Genomic DNA, 26,747 nt, shown 5'->3' with positions numbered 1-26,747 from the left:
GGACATATTTTCTAAAAAGTTAAAATAGCGAAATAAAATTTGAGGCTTTGGTCTAAAAATAAAAATCAGATTGAGAAAAATTATTTTAGCTCCATTAATTCCTATTAATTGAAGGCTATCTTACGAGCGCCCCCTTCTGCTCCTCTGGTTTAATTGCAGCCCAGGTTTGTGCAGTACGAGTAATAGGAAGTGGAGGGATTCTGTTCATCTCTGATAAATATTGTTAACAAAATGGACCTCAAAAACCAGCTGCTTTAAGAATCGTATTGATTGTTTGTTAGGTGCTATGGGTGCGTTTTTGGGTGAGGCAGAAAGGGCTTCTTTGCTTTTCCCCACACACATGCATGTTCCCGACCATGAAGGTCCCCCGTTTCTAATGGACCAAGTGCACATTGAAGTGACAGACAGTGTCTTAAGACTCTCACACCTCTAAAGACTGTCTGAGGGAGGTGTTTTTCTCTGTGAAAGACTGTAGTTTTACGAATGAGTTCAAGGTGTTTCTCGTCCTCGTGTGTTTGGTTGTTTTTAGCATGTGAAGTACCATAGTGCATGTTTGCCGGAGCCTGCATGTGGAGTGTGCACGTGCATGAACTGCCTTGTTTGAAGGTCGAGTTTGCTGTGACAGGAAGTCGGTTATTTTGCATGTGAATGTCAGTGGTTCGCACCAAAATATGCAAATATTTATTTTTGTATGTGCCGTTATTTTTATGTTTTATCTTTTCGCTTATTACGAGCTGTTTGGAAAGGGGCAGTGGCATGCACCTTGTGATTCGTCCCGCCCGGGCTTGCCTCAGATTGCTGTGCATGGGCTCCCGTTTGATTAGCACACCTCCATTGAAAGTGGTCTCGGTGAGGGGAGGGCGAGGGTGGGCCCCGCGCCTCCCGCTTCCAAATTCCTTCGGTGGTCACAGCAGGCGAAACTGTGCTGTTTTGGTTTTTGCAGGACAGTGAGGGTGCACAGCCACTGAACCTGTCGGCCAAGCCTAAGGCATCCGAGAGCAAGTCACCCAACTCCCCCCCAACTTCCCCACAGGTGCCGGCTGCTGCTGCTGCTGCGAACAAGCTGGACCCCACTTCCATGAAGCACAGCGTTGCCCCCTCCAGCATTGGAGGACCACCGACCAGAGTCAGCTCAATTGGTAAGTGGATTTAAATGCTCACACATTCACAGCACACACACACAAAAAACAATCACAGCAGTTTGCACTGTGCTGATGTCATACTCCTGCAAAGCTAGACACCTACATAGATGTAAAATAGTTAAACCTATACCAAAATATCTGTTTTCTTGGACTGAGGGGCAACTGGTACTCCAGTTTCCACATTGATTGGGACAGGTGCTGAACTCACTACAGGTATGTTTACACAGGATTACACAGACCAGCTAAGCCATTTTATCTGGCCAAAAGTTGGGTATTCAGTGTTTAGAACAAAGTAGTTTGGTTGTGCATGTTTATTATTTAAACCACATACTTGTTCATAGGTTGATGGACCAAAAATAAACATTAACTCATCAAATTTGTATTTAACAAAATGATATAGTGCTTTGCAGGAAGACTCCAAAAAAGAACAAAAGAAAACCACAAGTGATAAAAACATCCCAGGATCATAAAATAAACAAACAAATCACGAGAAAACGTGATAAGAAAAAAGTGTCACAATGTCCAACTTTCATTAAAAAAAATCTTTTCTGAATAAAGAATGTATCATGAGATTCACCAGAGTGGTGATTCAGAGGGACTGCTGCACAGTTTGGGAGCTCTGATGGCAAATCCATTCAGTCCATCCATCCTTAGTTTACAGGAAGAAACCTCAAAATAACCAGCAGAGCCTCGTTCATTGATGTTAGTGAATGCCCCAGAATATACCGTTGGCTTGATAAGCCTTCGATGTAATTTGTAGCAAAGCCATTTAAAGTATAGGAAATGTAACTTATAGCCATGTTTTGGTGTCCCTGATCTAAACAATGAATTCTTTTCCTGCCAATAAGCTGTCAGTGGATGTTTACCACAGTTCCATAAGCACTTATATATTTCAATGCTCTCCTGTGAAAGGTGCTTGGAGGTTGTTACCACAACGACAATAAACTTCTTTTAGAAAAACAGTTATAGCTCTGATGACAAGAATAGCGTTCTTCTCGCAGTGGTGCCATTGTTGCGAGTGCCAGTACCATAATCAGACCCGGCCATATGCACACGTACAAAATATGACATAAATGAATCACTATTTTGTACTCTTAATCCATTTTTCACGCACCACTGATAGTTCAAATATTACACATATGTAACGGGCTATAATTAGTGTGTTTGTGCTGTTCTTCCATGTCGCTATTTGCCCGCGGGGCTGCTTCATTGTTATGTGTTTATTAGTGACTGAAAGAGACAGAGGAGTGAGGGAAAGGAGGTAAGGGGGGGGGGAAGAGAGAGAGAGATGAGGATTAGCACTTTTTTTCCCCTCCATGCAACTAAGCGGGGGAATAATAAAGAGAGGAGTGCATGACAGACAGGAGGTATCACCAATGAGATTAGACAAGCCTCTTACATGAGCCGGGACAGCGCAAACACCCAGCATTAATGACACAATGACAGCACACGCACTCAAACATTCACTCAGACGCACACAAAGGCTCTTACACACACTCGCACAGAAACACAATCCCAGCACCACCACCTCCTCCTCCTGTGCAATAGGCAGTTTTTCCGACTTCCCGGCTAATCTCACTGTTTTTCAACAAATCGGCGGATTTAATATCAGATTAGTGGATTTTCAGTCCCAGATGTTTTTTGTTCAGAAAAATGGATTACAGTGTTTAAAGTTTGTGTGTGATCCCTGTTGAATTATTTGAGCGTGGGGACGAGTGTGTCAGATCCCAGTTATGTTGCAGCTCATGGTCCCATCTGTTGCCACTGAGTTTAGCCGGTCGCCGGAGCGTTTGCTATTACAACTCACAGCCGCATTGGGATTCCTGTTACGTAGTTTATCGGGGATGGAAGGAGCAGACCAATTGGGATGGAGTCGAGAAGTGGTTGTTTTGATGTGGAAGCGAGTTGTTTGTCAGGATGGTGCAGATTATGTCTGCCTTTTTCAGGTTATTTGAATTCAGTCATCTGCTCTCAGGTCAACTCTTTAAGACTATAGAAATCATAAAATGAGCTTTTTTTCTTTCTCTGCTCCACCATATTCCTGTGGGATATGCTGTTTTTATTTTTACATCGCTATCTGAAAGCTTGTTCCGTGTTATTTTGCTGCTTCCCGAACAAAAATGAATCAGAACAATCTCGAGCACAAACAGCTAAAAATTAAACAAAAGTACTTTTTACATGTTGGAGCTAATAATCAAATACAGTTCAACACGAAAAAGTTTGGAGAAAGTCGACTTTTTTTTCTTTAAGGCTTCAATATGCGTGAGTTTGGATTTGTCTGTTGCTCATATCCGCCCTACTGTCCTGCTTCCTTTCAAATTCTGACACCTATCAAGCTTGAGGCATGTGTCTTCTTTCCGCCTCTTCGTCTGTCTGTCCATCTCCTCATTTCAAACTGAACTGAAGTGCTGTCAGCTCCTGTAACTTCTACCACGATCACACATTCGTCTCTGTCGCTGTCATAAAGCGCTGCAGCTCCCCCTGACCTCTTGCATGAGGTTTTTTTTTTTTTTGTGTGTGTGGTCTAAAATGTATCACACTTGTCTGTAGAGATTTCAGAAAAAAGTTGACCGAGGGAGCAAGACCCCCCTCCAACCCCACCCCTCTATCTGGGTCACATCTACTTGTCTGGATGTCTGGCATTGCAGTCAGTTTAGGCGACGAACACGATTGTAGGCACGAAAAAAACCCATTTTTGACTCCAGATTAAAATTGACCGCCACCCAGTTCCATCACCCTCTGTCTTCTTCCTCTTCCATCCCCTCCCAACCGTGCTGCCCCTTACCCTTTTTTTCTCTTTTCTTTTCTTTCTTTTTTTTTTTTCCACATCCAGATTTTCCGGTTATGACTTCTGTAAGAGTTCACAGCTCTGTCATTACCAATCTGAAGCTGGTAATCTGGCCTGAGATGGCATTAGCGGTGCGGATTAGCGCAGATAAAGGCCTCATAAGCCAGCCGGGGCTCTTTGTTAAGAACCTACCCGACTGATAGGGAGAGGCGATAGCAGTGCACACAGAGCAGATGCCTCATCAGAAGCTAAGCTGCAGAAATAATACGAGTAATAGGCAGTGAGAAGGAGTGGGGAGATCTGATCTTTGCAGAGCAGATGTTCACAACTGGGAAAATTAGCAGGACTTTTTAGCTGTAATAAGAGTGTGGCCACCTCTCTTCAAAGCAGGACTGTGAGGGCTCAGATGAAAAGAGTCACAGCCGTCAGATGTGCGAAAGTGAGTTTTAATGTCGTTTAAAGGATATTGAGTGGTTTAGAGTGGCTGTGTGTGTGTATTTAAGGCTGATGGCAGGTGGGAGGTGGTGGGCAGCTTGCAACAAGGCTACCTAGGGGCGCTCTCTGACTCACATCCACAGCTCAACAGTCAAATGGTCAGTTTGTGTGAGTGTGCGAGTCTACACACAGAGAGAGGCATACACAGATGCTCTGGCAAAGTCCCCTCATCAAGTGTATGTTAATGTCTTTACCTCACGGTTCAGAAGAAGATTTATTCTGCATGAAAAACCTCCTGCCAGGTTCCTAAAAATAAACAAGCACACGCTCAAGACATATTAATTTTCCCGTCCGAGCTCAACTGTTAAAGCAAAATGCTATTCAGTGTTTTTCTTGTAAAGGAAATAAAGGAGATGAAGATGCTCAACATGAGTCCCACCTACATATTCACTCACTAATGATTATCCACATTAATTGATTGTCCTCTGCGTGTGTGTTTGTGTGCGTGTGTCTCCGTCTCTTGCCGTCTTTGCGCCTCAGCAGACTTGTTGTCGTCGCTGTCTTCGACAGCCTACCTGAACGACCACGAGGCGGTGACCAAGGCCTTCGCCGAGGCTCGGCAGATGAAGGAGCAGCTGAAGAGAGAGCAGCAGGTGCTGGATGCCAAGGTGGCAGCCGTCAGCAACCTCAGCCTCAACAACGGCCGCTCAGACAAGGTAAAGCACTTAAAATTGCATCTACGTAACAGAACATGATGGGCTTTATTTTACTTCTTCATTTTGTTAATGGTTTTTTTTTTTTTGGGTCACACTAAATCAAAGTTATGACCTCATTTCTATGGCAAAGTGTTCAGTTAAGTTAAAAGTGTATGTGGATTCTTACAAATAAATACACATTTTTAAACCAGGAAAAAAATTAAAAATCTGAATTGTTGGGACTGAACACATACTGTAAATCCACCCGACTCTCCAAAGTCATCACAAGCTGTACCGTCTCATTGTCAGCGTGTAATAATTTGTCGTGCCATATGCCATCCTCGCTGCACTATGTAGGAGGTAAATCGGTGTACAATGCTCTCGCTGAAATGTGTTGAAGCTAAACAGGGCCAGATAAGGTAAAACCAGAGGCATCTCAGAGGTAATGAGTGTGTCTGTAAGGCGCACTGCAGGGCTGTGTGTGAGTGTGTGTGTGTGTGTGGCAGAGCAGAGCGTCAAGGAGACGGTAATGTGAAATGACGGCGCCGGCTCCTCGGCAGCGTGGCCAAATTGTGGTTATTTGTTAAACACATTGGGAGTCAGCTGGTGCACACACACGCACAAACACACACTCGGGTGCATACATGCAGGGTAACAGCGTGCTGGAAGCATCTGCACTGCTGACATTCAACAGCTCTATCCCTCTCTTTCTTTCTCCTTTTTGTTTTTTTTACTTTGATGTGACACATTTCAAAGTGTCTAACCCACACTGATCTCTGCATTGTACACAGATAGTAACATACTGCATTACACATGACTATAACCAGTGAGAACTGGAAATATGATAATTATACCAGTGAGTAAGGGAACGTATTTTACGGTTTGTTCCTTACGTGGAGACATTTAGGTGCTTAAACACTGACATTTTTCATGTCTCGTTAGATCAGTTCAAGTTCCTGTTATTATAAGTTTTTTATATCAGTTGTACTGTGGAATCATATAATAATTACTTATTAATAATAACGGGAGAATTGTTGAAAGAAATTCTTATTTCTGTTTTACATTTCTTTTTTTTTTGACATGCAATCCTGTTACTATAAAACATTTTTAGTTTCGGCACTGGGAATATTTTTTTGTAAGTCATAACTCGTTTGCATCCTCACACGCTCACCTTGACTCCTGTTCCCTTTGGCTTTGTGTGAAACAGGCGAGCTCCCGCCGTTCACATACAACAGTGTCATCCATGACACACACACAGGATTAGTTTTGTCGCTACTTTGTGTCTTGGCTCCAGTGTCAGCCATTCAATCCACGTTTCTCATGTACTATACTGGGGTTTAATGTCAGACTAGGCTGTCATCCACTCGGTCTGCCTGTTCATCTCCATCTCTGCCTCACACACACACACACACACATGGCATAAAACCATTCGAAACAGCACATTTAATCTTATGATCTAAAAGTAAGAAGCACACTTTGTGCTCTTATCTTTTTTTGTGGAAGAAAGTTTGAATGAGGCTTTCATTTGTGCGCAATGAGGAAGGTTCTTTAAATACTTCTGATTTGCATGCAGAATGGCTGGATAATTCCAACCCATTGGCAGGTTATTGAGCGTTTATAAAAACATACAAAATTCCAAATAAAATACTTTTTAAAAGGCTTGCGAAAACATGTTTCGCTGCGCGCCTCTGGCTTTTATTCTCCCGCTTCCCTTCCTGTCTTTTTAGCAGTATTTATTCCAATCTGGGGAGGAAATTATCGCTAACAATTAAACTCTATTGGACTAAAAACAGAGAAAATGCATTTCATTATCATTCTGCCCTCCCTCCATCTAGCCAGCCAGCTCGCCAGGGTCACATGTAAATGGAGAGGGACACTTTTTGGAAGGTTGTTTTAGAAGACGACAGTGTTTTGGGTAGCGCTCCTAATCGTATAATTAAACTGTAAAACGCTCGCGCTGGTGCGCTTCTGTGTACGTGTGTGCGAGCGTGTGTGCTCGTCTGCAGTCAAGTTCTAGCGCAGAGTGTGCCGGCTGCTTGCATTAAGCATGTAAATGCTCAGTAAATCAGCCTTTTATTGGTTGTAATAAATACCCAGGGGGCCGTGCGGCGTGGCCTCGCTCTCGTCTGTGCTGCACTCTCTCGTTCTCTCTCTCTCTAATGCGTCGACCCTTGGGGGCCTCTGCAAGAGAGAGGCAAGCCGCAGCACTCCACTCTCGCAGGTGGCTGCCAGGAGTTGCCACACACACAAGCCCACTCACACAATCCATTGTACACACAGAATATGCAGTGTACACACAAAGCGGCAAACATCCAGATAGGAGTAAATGTAATCAACATTCTTGCACATGCAAACAATACACACAGATGTGTGTTCAAACATGCGGGCATAACGCACTCAAACAATTTGATGCTTCCACAAACTGACACTGAAATGAACCAAAACACAAACTGCCTTTCTACTTAAATTACAACCGTCATTTGTCTGCAGCCTCTGTATTGATAGAAAAACGATAAATAAACAGATTTGTTTCAGATCAAAGGCGAGTATGAGGAATATTCCTGAATTTCTCATCTCTCGACAGAGAGTCGGCTTCTCCGGTCACTGAAACTGTGACACATTTAAACATTAGACAGTCGTTGCTTTTCATAGTTATGAAATCAGAGACAGAGAGTCAGTCACAAGAATGACTTGTTGTGGGTGCAAAAGGAAATTGTTCGGCATCACTGCAGGTTTGTGGTTTCATTCATTCACATATTCCCTGACTCAGTCACTGACCGACTGCAACTGTGAACTGTTTGTGTTGTTTAGGACAAAGCTGCCTTGGAGAGTCTGAGTCAACAGCTGAAGCAGCAGGCCGAGAACAAGTTCAGCCACGCCATGCTGGACTTCACCATGAGTGGAGACTCTGACGGTAGGGAAACAGACACACACACACACACAGTTTATGCATGGAGTCACTAAACTGAGAAAAAGGCTGTGAGTGTTGATGAACGATGACAAGAAGATGAAAGTCTTCCAGGGCTGGTACCGTATATCTGCCAAATATTTATATTAACTGATATCAGCCTGCCTGCAAATGAGGTCATGTTTACCAATTTGCTGTTTATCTGTTTCACCACGATATTTCGCTCACTGATTGTTCCACGACAGAGTAATGAAGATTTGAAAGACTTTTAATGATATCAATAATTTTCATAATTAAGTTTTTTGTTTTTTGTTTTTCCTGAATAAAAGAGAAAATAACCGTTACCTTTCTATGAACTTGAGCATACAGAGTAAAACTCTGTGTAGTCGCTGTCCTCCCAAACGTGTGATCAGTGAGTCAGTCAGACTTTTTTATAATATGAGAAAAATGATTTTTATGATATTTATTTAGCTTAATGAGCAACAGATTTTTCTCGCCCATGAAAAAAATTCCCAGCATTTTAGCTCGTCTAATGAACAAAACTTGTCCAGTTTTCTGTATACGTTTGACACCCTGGTTCCCTTCCCCAGGCTCTCCCAGCGTGTCAGACTCCAGGATATTCCGAGAGTCTCGGGGTCGTAGCAGCAGCGAGCCGCACATCAAAAGGCCGATGAACGCTTTCATGGTCTGGGCCAAGGACGAGAGGCGAAAGATCCTCCAGGCCTTCCCCGACATGCACAACTCCAACATCAGCAAGATCCTTGGTAAAAATCACACACCTACACTCGCACGGTGTGAATGACAAGTGGCTTTGCTCCACCCTCTCATGTGAATAACCCTAGAGAAAGGAAGAGCGGTGTGAGTTGTATTTTCCACTTTCTTAAACACACACTCGCACACATACACTAATTGTGATTTCCTTACAAGCAGTGGCATTGTGTAAGTGCTGTTAATGAACGGTTAGGGAGAGTACAGCTTCGACAAATGATGATATAATTCATTATGCATTAAACAAGCAGCGCGAGGCCGCCTGACATTTCCCCCAGACCGCCGGGATCGGCCCTGACATTTTAAAGAGCTCCTAAGCGTTTTATAACACAGGGAAATCTGGTTTTAATAAGCCTCCTCTCTCTCCCTCTCCCTCCCTCCCTCTCTCTCGATTGCTAACAGATCGCAGAAAACAGAGAGAGAAAGACCGAGAGAGCGAACAGCCGAGCGCTGACAGCTTTTAACCATTAAACATACAGTAGTCAAGTGCAAATTCAGACCAGATATGAAACACACAGGGGGAAGACATACTCAAGATTACACCCACACACACATGCAGGGCGCTGATGCTGCAAGCAGAAACTGAGCTGAGAGATGACAGCAGGTTAAGTGAAGTCCTCATTAGCTGAGATGAGTACCTGTCGTCCCCGCTGCTCCCCTCATTAACCTCCTTTAGCGCTCTATGCGTTCTCTTTCCGGGTGAAACGTCCAACATTATCTCAGCGGCGCTCACAGTGCAGCGACATCGATGCCAGCTTTTCATTATCGTTCATCTCTGTGCTGTTATTTGTCGTCTTGCTCTATGATCACATTTCACAGTTTTACACGTTTCCTCCCTTAGACAAAAGCTCTCTTTGGAAACCCCCCATCTGCCTGTTTTTATTTTATTTTTTCCAAAGACACGCAGCCATCCCTAACAATACATGCTCTGTGTGTGCAGGCTCACGCTGGAAAGCCATGACCAACCTGGAGAAGCAGCCGTACTACGAGGAGCAGGCTCGGCTCAGCAAGCAGCACCTGGAAAAATACCCCGACTACAAGTACAAGCCACGGCCCAAACGCACCTGCCTGGTGGACGGCAAGAAGCTGCGCATCGGCGAGTACAAGGCCATCATGAGGTCCCGCAGGCAGGAAATGAGACAGTACTTCAGTGTGGGGTGAGTGGGTTGGCTTTCTTTGTTTGTTGGTTGTTTTTTCTCCAGTAAGAAAACAGGGATTAACAATTACTTTTTTTTGGTTTGACTTTGTACTTCATATTTTAAACGAGTTACTGTTTATTTTTCTTTGTTTTCCTGTCACATCAAATGCCTAAAAAAAAATCAATCAATCTTTCAGTTTTTAATGAATTACTAACAAAAAAAAAGATCGCAGCAGAAATTTGGAGAAAGCAAGTCAGCGCATAATTGCATAATTTCCTTTTGTTGTTTGCGACCTACCTGCAGCGAGGCCCGCCCCTCACCTTAACAAATTGAATTTTGTGTCGGAACAGGCGTGACAACAAGATGCTGAATTAGTTATAAACAGAAGCAGGAGGTGTTCTCCTTTAGTGTGATTTAAATTTCCTATTTTCAGTGTTTTTAAATACAGTCCTTTAAATAATAATAATAATAATAATATCAGAAATTAAACTACAGGATGCAGGCTTACTTTTCTCACAAGGGGTCACAGTGAGTGTTATGAGATAATAAGCACAAAATGCACAGTTTTGTTTGGATGGTTTTTTTGGATATTACCTTTGATTTGATTTTTTTATTTTTTTATTTTCCTAAATCATGAGTCAAGAGAAGCAACAGCTACAGTTTTATATGCTTTATATGGTTTTATCCACTTAGAATTGAACCCTATGGTTGCCCATAGGAAGATTTTGTTTGTCCCTTTACAGTTGTATTAATGTTATTAATTTTATATGCTTAGATCCTGTATTTTGAAACTAAAGGCTGTTGAAAAAAACAACAACAAAAAACTACAACAACTCTCTCGATGAATCAAACCATTGTTCCAAAAATCTTATGAGAGAAATAAATCAGTTTTGTCTTCCTGCATGAAACATAAACCATTATTTGAATAAACATACCTCTCTGCTAATAACAATATTATTAGCAGAGAGTAAAAATTACAAATGTGGCTTTTTTCTGTTGTGCGTACATGGCGAAGCCATTTGCATTAAAGTTTGGCCATATACTTAAGTGACCACACATGCACATGGATATCCAGATGTGTAAAGTATGGATGTAGAATCCAAACATTACAGACTGAATGCAGTTTAATTCTTTTTTCTTCTCTGAAAAAAAGAAACATTTGTTCTAAAAAACACATCAGGATAAATCATGCGTTCTGTGTGGGTCAGGCCATGAGGTTTCATCCACATCAAGTGCAGTATTGTGTTTAGAAAGTAAGAGCTGTTTCTGAGTGTTTAGCTGAGAACACGCACTCAGGTTATAAACACGCTGACTGTAAATGTCAGAGGTTTCAGACGTGATGCTTTAAGAATCACTGTTGGTGCTTGAGAAAAGACTGAAGACGTCAAACTGTCAGTTTTCTCTCAATTCCAGTTTTAATGAGAAGTTAAGCTAACAGCACACAGGCTGTAGGTTTATATTTACCACACAGATATGAAAGGGATTTAGTTTTTCCCCATTTGTGTAATAATTTTCTTAATGGCTCAAAGAGAGAGAGTCACCATTCAGGGAGGGATCTCAACATTTATGTGATTTCAAAAGTGTTGCGAGCGCTGCATTTAATGTGCTGACAGCCTTCTTCCTCTGTGCGTGCAGGCAGCAGGGTCAGCTGCCGTTGTCCTCTGCAGGCGTCGTTTACCCAGGTGCCCTATCCATGGCGGGGATGCCCTCACCCCAGATGCCCTCAGAGCACTCGAGCATGTCCAGCAGCCCCGAGCCCAACGCCAACCACCACCAGAACCCCAGCATGCCTGGCCTCAAGGGGGAGGAGCCGCGAATCAAGGAGGAGGAGCTCAGGCTAGACGACAGCAATGGCGACGTGTACGACGACTTTGACTACGAGGACGAAGATGGCGACTACGCCAGCGATAACGAGAACCATATCACCCAATAGGACGGCATCAGCACCGCCTGCTTTTTGTGTTTTGTTTTGTTTTTTTGTAAGCCAATCACCGCTGGTTAATCTCACAAAATCCCCACCAATCAGGAAGAAACCTTTCACTTTTGCCAATCGCTTTGGAACCAGTTTCACCCCCCCCGACTAACATGGACTCTTCTAATAGAGCCAGATCCACTCCCCTCCCCTTCCTCTCCCCCCGGAGTCCTGATACCAGCATCCTTTGATCAATCAACCGAAGCACAGGACCTGTCACTCACACTGACTGTTACACACTGACTGGAGGAAGAGACGACCAAGGCAGTTCTGAAGCTCGCTGAGGAATACCCACATAGTACTGCAGGTGTTAGAGTGTAATGCCACGAGTGAAGAGAAAGCAACATGGCTCTCAGAAAGCAACCTTTTAGTCCCGTTTGTTGAAGAAAAACTGAAAAACAGAGGACCTGTCAAAGGCTAACATGACACTTTAAGATGGCGGACCTGTTTATTATCAAGAGACATTTTTAAAAATAAAACAGCTTTTTTTGTTCTTTGGTTCTATACTATTCTCACTCAGGTACACGGTGCCAATAAGTGGCTTGTGAATGTGATTTGTTGTTTTTGTGCTACAAGTTTGAATAATAATAGAAAAAAGAGACTTTTCTTTTTTTCCCCTTTTGTTGTAAAGCACCTGAAAGACATGAGACATTTATTTTTAACAAAAAGATATCTTTTCTTCAACCTCGCAGTGTGCTGTCAGCAATCCCCCCCAATTTTTCTCCCCCTTTGTGTTTTTTTGTGACCGCCCGCTAACCCCCCCTCCCCTCCTTGCATCGCATGGAATCAAATGGGACGGTCCAGCCGGGACTGACCAGCACAAAGTGGACTGTCCCACTTTGAGTGGATTTTCGGTGTGTGGGGAGGGGCGGGTTGCAGCAAAGGGAAGTCTCTCTGGCGTCACGGAGCAGAAACAAAAGCACTGTGTTGCGAGACAATCCACCGGTTTCCTTCTCGCTCCATCCCTCTATCTCGATCTCGTCCAGGGCAAAAAAAACCCACACATCAGTGCGACTTCGATCGAAACATCCCAACAGTGCGAGTGTGTGTCAGTGTGTGTGCTCCACCATTGGACGTTTGCACACGCGCTCGCAAAAAGAAAGCTAATAATACTGCAGAAAGACAGGCAACTAATGCTGCTGCTGTTATTTCCTGTAACACACACACACACACGCACACACTGTGTTCTGTCCAGTGTTTTCCTAACCCCCCACCCTCCAATCAACGTTGTCCTGCTGTATTGCAGTGGGCGGAGCTGAGGTGAAGTCAGCCAGTCAGTGTTTCTGTTTGTATTTGAATACTGTATTTTATTATTATTTTTCTTCAAACTGCCTCTAGTCTAATAATATTATTAACAATAATTATAAGGATGGTCAACGTTTCCTAAGTTTAGTAAGTTATGTACAGTATAATTTATTTTTCTCCTCTTTATTGGGTTTTTATGACCATATGAAACAGTCAATGAAGCATTATTCTATTTAGCTGGTAGGTATTTAGATCTAAACAAAAAGTTGTCATTTTACCTTGCTTTGTTTTGCAATTTTATTTTATGTTATTTTATTTTTGATCCCCTCCTATTAATCCTCTGCGGGCGGGTGAGCTGGACTGAAAGACATGGACGCCAGCCTTCGTCCGAACTGAAGACGTAACCCTTTTTATCATGTCCGAACCCATTTCTAAGAAGCACTCAGACTCTGTGCAGTCAGAGAAGAAGAACATGATTTTATATTGTTATTATAATTTTATTTGTAATGATTATCATAATGTATAATGTGAATTTCCTCTTCTTCTTCTTCTTTTTTTTTTTTAATTTTTACATGTTTTTGGTTTGTCACTTTTTCTGTGAACAGAGACCCGTCCCCGTTTACTAGTTTGGCTGCCTCACGGCGACACAGTGGAACATCTTTGGCATGGATCCACACACACGCACGCACGCACACGCACACACACACACACACACACACACACACACACACACACACACACACACACACGTGTGCGCACTGGGGGATGCACCGATGAAATTCTGGGCCAATACCAACACTGATGTTTATAATGTAGCTGACAGCCAATACCAATATTTTTTCAGTGTCTTTCTTTTGTACAAAAATATACTGACCTGTTTGAAAGTCTTTCAGATCTTCATCACACATTTTTTGAACATTCAGAATAAAGGATGTCTTATTTGTTAATATCCCGAAATCAGCAGGATTGAATATCGGCCAATAACGATATTAGGCCGATATATCGGCCATTTTTATATATATATATGTATATATATATATATACATATAAATATACATTTTTTTGGGTGGGGGGTATTTATACACCCCCTTTGTCTTTTTTTTTTTTACCAGTGAAGCAATGAAATTGTTTTAAAGAGATACCACCTGACCAGTTTTAGAGTCTTTTATTGGATTTTTTAAAGAATTAATCCAAATAAAACCTATTTGACAATATCTGTCAACGAGGGTCAATATTAGCTGATAATATATTCAACCGATATATCAGTACATCCCAAATGTGCAGATACAACACATACAGGCACATTTCAAATGAAGAGATTATCATGACAACCAAACAAATCCTATGCTGTCCTTTTTGTTTCTTGAAAAAAAAATCCTGTATATAGACATTTTTTTTGTTTTGTTGTTGTTGTTTTTGTTTTTTGTGGTAGCAGTGACTTTTTTTTAATCATGAGAAAGCAGTGTTTACTGCGATCCACCAAGGCTGTTCCACTGTGTGCGCGTGTGGGTCTGCAGTATCTTCATCAGGAGCCCTTTGCTTTGTTTGAGCTCCACACGATGCTACAGGAGCCATGACTGCTCTTCAGGTGTGCTGTTTTCATGTCACATTCTCGCTTCTAGATGTTTCCTACATGCCACATAACAAGCTTCTGGGTCTTAATTTTGCTGTATAGTCACCCCTGTTATCACACCTTTGTTGAACCCCATGCTGGAAAGAGGGGACTAAATGAATAAGTCCATTTTTTAAAACAGTATCAGGAGGGTGGGTGTTTGGGTGGGGCATTAAGAGATCAGTCATCCCTGCTGGCAAGGTCCGTCCCCATATCAAGACAATGAAAATGATGATGATGATGATGATATTATTTAAGACAATCAAAGTCATGAGTGGAGCTCAAAACAAAGTGAGAATTATTACTAGTAAACAAAAAAAAAATATCTTACCATCTCAACTTGAAAATTCAAGAAAGATAATTATGTAAATATAACATAGAGTTATAGATTTATATTTTGTTCATAACACAGTGTAATATAAGTTGTATATTTCTTTTTTTTTCTTCCTCTCCCTACTGTCTCTTTTATTGATGTTATCCATGCCACAGAAAAGCAAGAGTCACAGTGCTCGCACAAAAAAAGAAGAAAAATATCAAAGAAATAAAGAAAAACAGGGGAAAAAAAGCCGTGGGCTGCCACCATCTGTTCTAAGTTCACTTTTTTTCAGTATTACTGCCAGACAAGGCTCTAATAAAGACAGCAATGTGTTCAGTAAAAAAAACTTGTCCTGGTCCTGGTCACTTCTTTTCCTCCACACATTCACACGGCTTTACGGTTCCCCACACCAACATACAAATGTACACTGCCACTTTCCCCCCTCTTTTTTAAGGTATAGTGCAGTGAACACACCACAGCATAAACACACGAGCAGACAGACAACTTTTTAAAGTAGTAGTAGTGCTGGTAGTGTCGACGTTTCTTCATTCCTCTTTCTAAAGTGGCTTAATGTGAGCCCATGTGTCGCCAAACGATTCAATCATCTCCATAACAACGTGTTAATTATGCCAAGTCCACCTTCTTGCCCCTCCAATCAGAGGGCCAGCTGGGAGGCGTGGAGAAGAATCATGGCCCACTAGCAACCTGATAACCTAATTAAGCACAACAAGGGAACACGGGGAGACGGGCTGGAGGGGGGGTGTAAGTGATGAAGTGTGTGTGTGTGTGTGTGTGTGTGTGTGTGTGTGTGTGTGTGTGCTAATCATAAAAAGAAGAAGAGTAGCCTATATTCGCAGTGTCCATATAAGCCTCCCCGGCCTGTCAGAGTGCTGGCTGTGCTGCTGTCACCAGTTTTAAAAGTGAAATCTTTAATTGATGCTCGCTTAAGAAGGTTGGGGATGTTCGTGCCTCCACTTCTGAAGGGTTAAAAAACACAAAACCCCACTCAGGGCGCCCATTAAAGCACTGTCCCCCCCATCTGTGTCCATATGTTAAACCCCCTCCACAGCCCGGCTCGACGCGCTGTGCGTGAAAACAGTTAAATGCACTCCAAGGAGATGATTTTACGTGCTTTGGTAATTACCATAACTACACACACACAGAGACCCTTTTGATGCAATAAAGAGGCAGGATGGGGGAAGATCCACAACTCCTACATTAAGAGGACGACTTCTTTTTTTTCCTTCTGGGCTTTGTGAATTTTTCAGAGGCGGCCTGGAGGTAAAATCTGAGAAAAGGTTTATGTGTGAATAGTTGAGGAGCAGAGAGGGGATTCAGATCCCCCCCCCCCCCTTTTTTTTTTTCTTCTTTATTGTCAGCAGTACGTGAGATGCTGGAGGAAGCAAACAGTGGCTATACTCAGATTAAATCACACACACACACCCTAAGGTGTACTGTAGGAGTTTGCTCAGCTTAAACCACATTTATATCTAGCGGGTATTTCCATCACAATAGCTCAGACCAAAGAGGGGAAACTATTACAATGAGCACATATTTACATTTGAATGCCTGCTTATTTTTCTGATTTAATTTGCTCAAAGTTTTTGCGCAGGCCCAGTAGCCCGTGGATCGCTTGAAAAAAATAAAACAACAAAACTTGAATGCGTGAACGAGCACCTGGCGTGACTGTGAGCACGGCCCTCTGCCTGCACTGCCTCGGCTCAAATATACAGCTTTTTTTTTTTCTTCAAACCGTGGGTGTTTGGAAATTGAGTGAAAACGATGTCACATTAATGATTTAAAGTCGGTAATAGGATGTGCTGTGACGCTGAGCCCCCAGCTAAGCTGAGTTTAAGGCTCCGGCGTTAATGTATTCATGAGGAGGAGGATTATACAGAGACAAGAGCAGCTAGAGAGCTGAGTGCAGCACAGCAGCCAGGGCCAACAGGCCTTCTAGATATTATATATAACTCCATTTATACTGCACGATGCAGGAGGTAGGACTGCACACACACACACACATAAAGGGTAAGGCGGGAATTGCTTTTGAAATCATGCAGTGTGAGCCTGGAATTGAATTTGATTGTATTAATGTTGTTTTATTACTTATTAGTTTTTATCGATAAAGCTGGGGAGGATAGCAGCACACTGCTAAATTGCTAATAATTATCGCCGTTGTTGCTATACGTTGAATCTAAAATGAACCTGTTTAAATATAGTTTATTATTTTATTTTAAAAAATGAGAAAAGAAGGGTAAAAACTAGGTCCTTTATTTTGAAAATGCACTGTTATCTCATTGATTCTAGAGGCGAACACAATTTTTAAAAATGCAATTATATATTAATTCTACACTACAACCCAGATCATTACACGATTGCGGGTCTAGTTGTCTGTTTTTTTCCCTCCTCCTTCTTTCATCTTTGATCCTGGCAGAGCAGCTAATCCTCAGTCTAACATACTAATGTCTACACAAACTGCAGCATCATTTACCCCCCCCCCCCCCCCCCCCCCCCAAAATGAAAGCATCATAAAAATGATTTCAGCAAGTACTTAAGCTGCCATTTTCCCCAAATATTTCATCAGTCATGTCTCATTTTGTAAAAGAAAAAAGGGAAAAAATAAGAGAGGGGGGAGAAAAGTGAAATAAGAGAAGAGGCTGTGCGTCTGGCCATTAATATCAGGTGGCTGATGCATTAAGAGTCCATAAAATAATCCCTTATCAGAAAGTGTTTGCACTCAAACCATAAAAACAAAGTCACATGGTGCAGAGATGTAAAATAAAATATAGACGTGCAGGCATATGGTATATTCAATATATTTTTAAAAGAAAAAAAATCATTTTGGCACATGGCCACCCAGTCACTTTATTCTCCGTGATTTAAGTGTGAGGAGCTTTGCACGCGGATTAATGTGTGACATTTCACATGTAGAACATATCGCATCATCACATGACAGCCCCGCTTGGTCCTTGTGTCTTTGCATGCAAACATGACAAATTACGTTCAATCACTTGTGTCTGGCATCTGTTCTTTCTTGGGGAGGGAGGGGGGTGAGTCAATGCGAGACGAGCCTTGAGACAAACGGGGTGAGATGGCGGTGGGGGTGTTGATTGGAAAACATGGCCAGTGACCAAGCGGACATTAGCGGTAAATGGCCAGCGTGACCTGAGCGCAACTTCATCCGCTTCCCTCAGTCGGGTCCTCCAACGAGCGGAGTAATCGGCGTGACACGAGGCAAACAAAAACAAAGCGTCGCCGGTGTTTGAGCGACGGGCCTAATGTGACAGATCTGAGAGCGGCGGCGTGTGAGAGACAGGCGTGGCACGCAGGGGAACAGTGAGGCCCAGGGGGCTGATCCCCAGTCGAGGCCGGGAAAACTGGCTTGCCGCCCCTGACACGTCGCCCTTCCGCTTCAGCCGCAGCTCTCACATGAAACGATCGCCGGCTCAATCCGCCGGCAGCTGGCCTACTTTCAGCCCTCTGTATCCCCGTCGGTGCGTCTCCATCGACATTTGTTTATTTCCATTCATGCATCTGTGCAGAGTGTTCGTCTGTGTGTCTTTCTCAGTGATTTGTGCTCCTTTCTTCTTTCATTCATAAGACTTTGAATGGGCACTGTTATACCCTCCTCTTTAGCCTCTACCCTTCACCTTTGACCTCGTGTGTCCCTGTCGTCCTCCTGCAAATATTTACAAAACATATACAAGTCTTCATTTATATTTCATACGCAGGAAACAGCCGACCTTCACCAAGTTTTTCTTGTTTGTTATCTTTTACTCTAAAAAGGTAAAAAACATGGACGTTTATGTAACAGGTTGATCGAACCATAATGGTGACATAACAAATTAGACAAGTAGAAATGACTGAACTCATCACCATCAGATGCTAACGTGTAGGTGGGCCAATCACACGAGAGCAGCAGAACTTTTCACAGTAAACTTGAAAACAGGATGATTTTTCACCGCGCAGCAGCAGAATCAAAGCGAGATAAAGAAGCCCGTGGGTGTTTTAACGTCAGTCCGTGAAATATGTATATTTTTTTGTGGCATGAAAAAAAACCCTGTAAAACTGTTATTTTCTCTTCCCATCAACACCCTAATGCACACATGCAAATATTATGCTAATGGTATGTTAATTGGTGGAGTAGCTGCAAAGCAGCCCTGCTGTTCAAATGACTGGTGAGAAAATAGGTGGGGTCAGTCGCAAGCTGTAAAAGCAGCTCCAACACAAATAAACAAAACCCTCGGGGATTAACAGAACAAGGGCCAGTGATAAACGGATGAGAAGAGAGACAGGGAATACAACAGGCTGTAAGTGAGGGGGACAGGGGAATCAGCTCGGGGATATGGAAATACGAAGGAGAAGCCGAGGGACGAGGGTAAAGAGGAATAAGAGGAGGACGAGGGGTAAAGAGGGGTTTACCGAGCAGACACGGGGATTAAAAGGAAGACTCGGTGAGGGGAGAAAGAAAGAGGACGAAGGTAAAACAAATAAGTAAAAAAAGGCTGAAAGGGAGACATTAAAAGGCGAGGGGATGTAACGGAGGCTGGAAAAAAAAAGTGCTGTGAAAGGAGAAATGAACGCGAGGAGATGGAAGCGCTTGTCAGTCCGAAGGGGGAAAAGTCACCTGAGAAAGATTTAAAGTAAAAGGAACAAAGAACAATTAAAGAGAGAAAAATGTGCTCGGATGGAAACATCACAGGACGACCATGAGGGAGTTTATTTTAGCTGCAGCATCACAACACAGTCGAGCTTCAAAAGTCATTTATCTTTCATGACTTCATGTATGTATAAATCACTTTGAGTATTTAAGTACGTTGTGTGAAATGTACTGGTTGCCTTGCAGCTTTGGGTTTCCCAAAGACAAACATGTAATAATAGAGTCATTATTAGGTACACTTAAACTTAATATGATTCACATACAGGGGGGAAAAGGAAGAGTGCACATCAGGCTGGATGAAACTTTTTTCTTCTTTTTCTTTTAGATAAAAAATCAACTGCGTTTCTCCCCCAAGCATCCTCGACATAGTGCTGGATGGAAGGCAATCACTCCTTCTCACTCTCAAGGTAGCGCAGACTCAGGCTGTAACTATGTTTCATCAGGCAGTCGTGCTCAGAGGTCACACAGAGGTCACGCGGGCCTTTCTTCACTGCTCTGCCTGACGTCAGATGCTGGCATCACGGTTTCACGACTGAACCGGTTGCTCTGCATCAAAGACGCCCTCTTTTCTTTCTCACATGCTGAAACGAGGGTGAGCGTGTGGGAGTGCAGCGTGCAGCATGTGTCCAGAAGGTGACACTGCACCCACAGGTATGATTAATTAAGTGCGATGCTCTTGACCCGCAGTAAACCGTGGTAAAACGGCTCATCGTTTAACTTATGGCTTCATTATGTAAATGTACTGCTCTCATATAGCGCTTGGCTGCGTTATCAGCAAAGCAGTAAGGCAGCAACGCTTTACACTTTCCTCTGCTTCACACACACAGTCACACGCTGGAGCTGGAAGAGCTGCCGCGCAGGTTCACTGTTTTGCTCAGACCCGACTCTCCTTATGTTTGTAGCTTAAAGTAAAAATAATCGTTTATAGAAAGTGCCAGACTCGACGAGAGATCACGTCCTTTGTCTGTCAGCATGTTTGCAGCGCTGAGTGTTTCATTGGTTATGTTTATGACAAATGATTGTGGTGACTGATTCCCAGTTTCTCTCCTCACTGTCCCAATCTCGGGCTTTTACTGGGAAGCTTGGGTGGCAACATTTGGGACTGAAACATGAAGCGACAGTGCAGTTCCACTAATGGCCACTGGAGGCTGGCTCCAAAAGTTTATTGAGCCATCTTTGACAAATAGAAAGCAGCTGAACTTCTGTTTAACTCGCTTGTTCTTAAGGACATTTATTGTCTTTTGAATTTTTAGTTTTAAACCATTTTCACTGTGTTGAGTGGATTAACACCTGGAGGCGTCTTAAAAATGCATCCACCTTTGTGCTTAACGACAATAAATGTCCATTCCCCAAAAAGTGCTATAAAAACTTTATATATTCATATTTTTTTTCACTTTAAATTGGTCAGTCTTTTAAAACTACTTCTCCCTGAAATATTCATATAAAGTTTTAATTATATTTTCGTTGTTTTAACCCTTTAAATCCCAGTTTCATTACACGAGCGCCCTGTTTTTTTAGCCCCAAAAAACAAAAAAACTAAATATTTTCAAAAAAAAAACATTTGAAGTAATATTTGATTGTTATTATAATTAGGCCTTCAGATGGACAAAAGATTGGCACCAAAATGAATTTTGACCTGCCATTATTTTTTTTGCAGGAGCACATTAAGAAAAATGCATCCACCTTTGTGCCTAAGGACAATAAATGTCCATTCCTCAAAAAGTGCTATAAAAACTTTATATATTCATATTTTTTTTCACTTTAAATTGGTCAGTCTTTTAAAACTACTTCTCCCTGAAATATTCATATAAAGTTTTAATTATATTTTCGTTGTTTTAACCCTTTAAATTACAAAAAAACTAAAAAAAAACCTAAAAAACTAAATATTTTCCCAAAAAAACATTTGAAGTAATATTTGATTGTTATTATAATTAGGCCTTTAGATGGACTAAAGATTGCCACCAACAGTCATTTCGATCGCCTTTTATTTTTTTTTTTCAGGACCAGAAAATGGTCTCCAGGCGGCAAATGCTCCTCCTCTAGGCCGAAATAAGTGCATGTTGCCGGGGTAAGTCGCGACGATCACCGGGGCACGATCACCGGGGACTGCTTTTTCCAGCCCACACGTCCGATACCACGTGACAACAAATACGTCATTTCCTGTTGACTAAAAAAAAAATGCACCCTCTCATGGTCCTAGGGACCAAAAAATGGTCCCGCACGATCAGCGGGCGAAGCCGCTGCTGCACGCCGGAAAAGAGGCGTCATTTCCGGCAGGTCTGTCCAAGCAGCCCGCTGTTTTCCAGCAGAGGTCAAATGTGAAGCAAGGGCGCCACCCGGTGGACAAATAAAAAAAATTACAACTCTAAGGTCTGTAGTCCAAAACGAAACCCAAGCTGGAAACCTGACGATCGATTTGACCGTAATTTTTCTGGCGTGAAAAATAGCGTTTATAATGGGTTTCAATGGGACAATTTTTGTCCAAAGGCATAAAGGTGGATGCATTGCTGTAGCTTAGCCATTTTAGGCTAATTTAATGAATTTACACCACAATTAAACAAAAAAAGTAAAAAAAAAATTATTTGACAAATTTGGCTTTAATTGTTTTGAAGCTCACAGTTAGGCAGTGTTAGCAGGCGTGGCTTGTTTGGCTGACAGGCGTGTTCAGGATTAATAAACAGTGTGAGAACAATATATGCATATATGTATCAGCGCAGAGGTGCAAAGTAAAGTAAGACATACAAGTACAAGTACATTAAACATATACTTTACCAATATATGTACTAAGTTACATCCCACCATTGGTCCGTGCTCTCATAATAATTAACAGTGTTCTGTCCCAGTGGTTGTGGTGGTTGTAGTGGTGGTGGAGCACTCCTCCCTCTATGATCACTTCCAGCTTGATGATGGCAACAGCCGAATGCGGAAGTTAAGGCCTCGGAACAACAGTCCACTGACCAGTGTGTGATGTCATGGTGGATGTGTGCATCTTCTATATACAGTCTGATATTAATGTAATGCGAGCAGTTTTGATCCTAAAGCAACCAAATGTAGATTCAACCAAAAAGTTTGTGAAAAGGTTTTATTGTCAAATGTTAGTAAAGTGCAATAATACTATATTATATAGCATGTAAAAAAAAAAGAAAAAAATTAAGGATGATTAAAAAACACTTATTAGAGCAATCATGAAGGCTTCTTCCTGCCAGGGAACGTACTCTCCATACACCATGTTGCAATGAATAATTGTTTGGAGAATTGAGAGTTATAAAAACATTGCCGTGCGCACCCTAAATAAATAAGGCACCCTATCGTTTTCTTAGGAGTCTGTCAGGGGCTTTATAACACCAGGCCTCAAGTGCCTCTGGTCTTTTCCTGTGTTTGGTGTAATGTGTAAGAGCTCAGCGGGCCCTGGCAGGAACAACACTATTTGGAAACTGTCAGTGTCCGCTCTGTGCCAACCAGCCACAAGATACACCCCCCACCCCCTTCTTTTACTGAAAAACATCCCCTCTGGAGCCCCGATGGCTGCCAGTTTCTCAGACAGCCCACCGCTGACCCCTTCAGGCCAGGAAACTGTCGTCCAGCCAAGGAGCCAAAGAGCCCAGGGGCCTCGATTTCTTTCCTTTTTTTCCCCCCTCCCGACTCTAAGATGGCTCTGCTGGCTGCTCGCTCAGGCCTGGGAAAGGAGGGTGGAGAGACACGGGGAGAGAGCAGCGAAGACAGAGAGAGAGACGGAGAGAAAGTGCTCAAGTTTGCATTTTTAATTTGATCGCCCCGTCACTTCACTTTGCTCCAAGATTTAAAAAGCCCACTTATTCCTCCTCATCTTCCTCTGGACTTTTTTCTAAAATGACAAGGATTTCCCCAGAACTCATGTTCTCCAGATGGCAGGACGGAAGCCACGAGCCATGCAGCAGACAGCCATGTGTCCTGACAGTTGACTTTGAGTCAGAGTTGCGATCAATTTGATTTGTTTGTTTGTTTTAACTAAATAGACAAATAGACAAGGTCGCACGAAAACCCCCCTCCCCCCAAAAAACAAGTGCCCTCTTGATTGTCGTCATTTATTTGTCCTCCTCTGGGTTTTGCGTCCTCTCTCATCGGGCCCCAAATATGAGCGGTTGGCTCCGTCTCTCTGCCTCTGGGTCCTGTGTGGAAGATTTTTTTTTCTCCTCTCTATTGGGACAAATCCAGGACAATCCAGCCACAGTATGGTTGAGAGTAAAACGAGGGAAAAGAGAGGCAGGAAGAGACGTGACAGCGGAGGGATTGCGGGTTTAAAGTTTCAACTTTGGACAGCTGTTGTATCATCAGAGGGTCAGAGGGATTTCCTGGATGGAGGTGTCTTAATGGCTTGGTGTTAATATGTATTCATAGACAACCCATTAACGGCCTTCGCTAACACACCACCTCCTCTTCCTCCGTCCCTTCCATAATGGCCCTGGCTCGGCCTGCTGGTCTGCATGTAGCGGATATAGCGTGGATTTATTCTGATGTTCCCGGGGATTACACCCTCAGTGAGCTGTGTATTATGAGTAGATTTAGAGGCATAACTCCTGAAGATAAGGGGGGGATTGGGACGATTGTTTAAACGGCTTGCGTTAGCCATCATCGCAGGGCTAGCAGCGCGTGCTCGTGTGCGCGTGTGAGTATGTGTGAGAGAAAGAGAAAGATTCAGGACAATGAAATGTTCACGGCATTGATATTCATTGAAATTCCAAACTGTCTCGTTCACAATACGAAACACTATTCTGAAAATGCTTTAAACGAATTCAAATGAATGCTTTATGTAACCGAAATGCTTTCTGGATAATGAAAAGCTTTTGGTTGCATTAATCAAATGGGAAATTCCAACGATTATGCACAATCACTGCAATTTATTTTCACCTCATCGGTTTCGTTCCAACTATTTTATAAAAGAAAAGTGATTACAAAATAATAGATAGTATAATAAATAATATAAAAAGCAAAACTGTGCTTCTTTTAGATGAAAAATAAGTACTTTGAAAGACTAATCATGTTTTCTCACTGAATCTGTGGGACTTTAGTGTTTCTGATAATTGAGATGGAATTTCAATAAAAGCAAATGAAAATTCGAGTGCAACCCTACCTGACCCGTGTCTCTATGAATCCAAGTCGTCTTTACCTTCAAGAGACATGCAACAAAAGCGTTTGATGATTGTGAATTGCGCCAGAAAGCTAAAATGACTGCAAACCCACAGCGAAGCGTGCAGCCCTTCCCTCGTGTCCCGTCGGGCCCCCGGACATAAATCTGAGGCTTCGGCACGCCGCTTGTTCGACAGATGTGTGACTTCTGGTATTGCGGTCTGTGGCTGAGCCGCCCTGTGGTGAGGCTCTTTTACGAGGCCTGGGGGACGAGCGGGAGACCACACCGACCGCAAAACACAGCTCCGTAAACACTTTTCAGGAAGAGCTCCCAGAGCCGAGGGCTGCAGGCCTTCGAGCAACCACGCTGACAACAATGAAGCTTAAAACTGATAAAGAACACGTCCTGCTTTATGCACCGATATCAAGGTCTGCTCCTAAAACAGGCGTTAAAACACCAACATCAGCATCACCAACAACATGTCCACACACAGTATCTGAACTTTTGACTTTATATTGTCAGTAATGATTCAATAGTTCTCTGTGGTGAGCGAGCAGCCAGGTGGATCTGAGTTTTTTCACTGAAAATAAAAAGAACGCGAGCTCTAAATTCACGAGCAGGTCTGGCCATCAGTAACCTGATTCTGTGTAAAGCATATATTTAACAGTCTGTGTATATCTGTGTATATGCTGCAGCGGGTGCATTAAAGTTGGACCAGCACAAATTAGTGGAGCTTTCTGGGGGTGGGGGCAATTTTCAAATGTAATTACCCAGAAACTACAAACTATGATGTGAAAGAACTGCATTTCCACTGTGAGCAAAAATACCACAAGAGAAGCATAATTTGCTTGATTTGTCCTTTGCTTATACATATACATAAAAGTGTGGATGACCACAACGAGATGGACATGTCTTTTCTCGTCACTGATGTGGTCGAAACCAAGTTTAACCAAATGTTTTCTGATTTGCCGTCACGGCTTTTTCCCGCTCAAGGAGCTCGTTCTGCTCTACAGAGACGAGCCGAAGAGAAAGAACAGTTTGATCAGCAGGTGCATATTTTTTGTTTATAACACGACTGGAAATAACAGCGATTTCCGTCAAACGCGCCGAGCTCACTGCATCCACCGCGCCGCGGCGAAAAACGACGCCGCTGATGTGCCCCCGCCCCCACAGGTGAAGCACATCTGAAATGTGGCCTTCTAAATGATTCTCAGGCAAACACGCAGGGGAGCAAAAAGCACAACAACTACAAAAAAAAATAAACAAAACTGAAATTAAAAAATAAGCAGGCCCTGGATAATAACGTGAGGGCTTCATTTACATTTTGGAGATTATGGACCAAATTATCAGATATGAATGTTTGCCTGATCAAGACCTGTATTTTAAAGTGGGGCGTTAATATGGCTAAATAAATAAATGCATCTGTTTGAAAGTGATCAGTTTTTACATCACGGCTCTGCAGTATATCCCAAATGATCCGTTTATAATGTCTCGAGTTAAAGGTGTGCATCATCTTTCAGAGAAATCATTTTTACATTAATCCAGAGAAATTAAGCGCAGAATAAAAAAACAAACAATAAAAATAAATTGTTATTTCATTTCATTGTTGTGTAAAATCTTCATATATCCAGCACGATTTATTTTTATTTTTATTTTTAAGAGGAAGCTTCCTTCGATGAATCACTCAAAACGTACCTTTGGAAATCGAGCGCTTCCATCTGTTTAAACTTTGCAGCATTTACAAATGGCGGCTCGTTAGAAGGTGAGAGTTAAATCTGCTTCTCTTTCTTTTTTTTTTCTGGACTAAAATGTCACTGGCGTACAGTAACAGTGGAACTATTTTTCATTCTTGCCAATCAGCCGGTCTTGAAATGAAGCGGCGGTCCAGCAAGCTCTTTCCCTGCAGCACTGTGCCAAGCTGTCAATTTACAGACACAAGTACGTCGGCTCTAAAGTGTTC

At 42.6% G+C, this 26,747-nt stretch overlaps 1 protein-coding gene across 9 annotated transcripts in view; it reads left to right on the top strand.

Annotated features, from left to right (window-relative positions):
* Positions 1 to 14,304, top strand: part of sox5 (SRY-box transcription factor 5) — a 161,903-nt gene extending 147,599 nt beyond the window's left edge. For 4 of the 9 annotated variants that reach the window (XM_085386798.1, XM_085386799.1, XM_085386797.1 and 1 more), the window contains 6 exons: positions 944 to 1,139; positions 4,906 to 5,081; positions 7,872 to 7,974; positions 8,559 to 8,732; positions 9,677 to 9,893; positions 11,511 to 14,304. In XM_085386798.1, the coding sequence (XP_085242924.1) occupies positions 944 to 1,139; positions 4,906 to 5,081; positions 7,872 to 7,974; positions 8,559 to 8,732; positions 9,677 to 9,893; positions 11,511 to 11,808 (1,164 nt within the window). In that variant the 3' untranslated portion in view covers positions 11,809 to 14,304. The remainder of the gene's footprint in view (positions 1 to 943; positions 1,140 to 4,905; positions 5,082 to 7,871; positions 7,975 to 8,558; positions 8,733 to 9,676; positions 9,894 to 11,510) is intronic. The other 5 variants (XM_085386802.1, XM_085386796.1, XM_085386801.1 and 2 more) reach the window with 4 other exon arrangements.
* The last annotated feature ends 12,443 nt before the right edge of the window (positions 14,305 to 26,747 follow it).

The sequence above is a fragment of the Rhamphochromis longiceps genome, linkage group LG17 (genome assembly GCF_057381845.1).
Source record: "Rhamphochromis longiceps isolate RC_006_pf linkage group LG17, R_longiceps_female_GT1.1, whole genome shotgun sequence".
Taxonomy (NCBI): Eukaryota; Metazoa; Chordata; class Actinopteri; order Cichliformes; family Cichlidae; genus Rhamphochromis; species Rhamphochromis longiceps.
The sequence above is the reverse complement of the archived record's forward strand: the minus strand, read 5'-3'. Positions and strand labels throughout refer to the sequence as shown.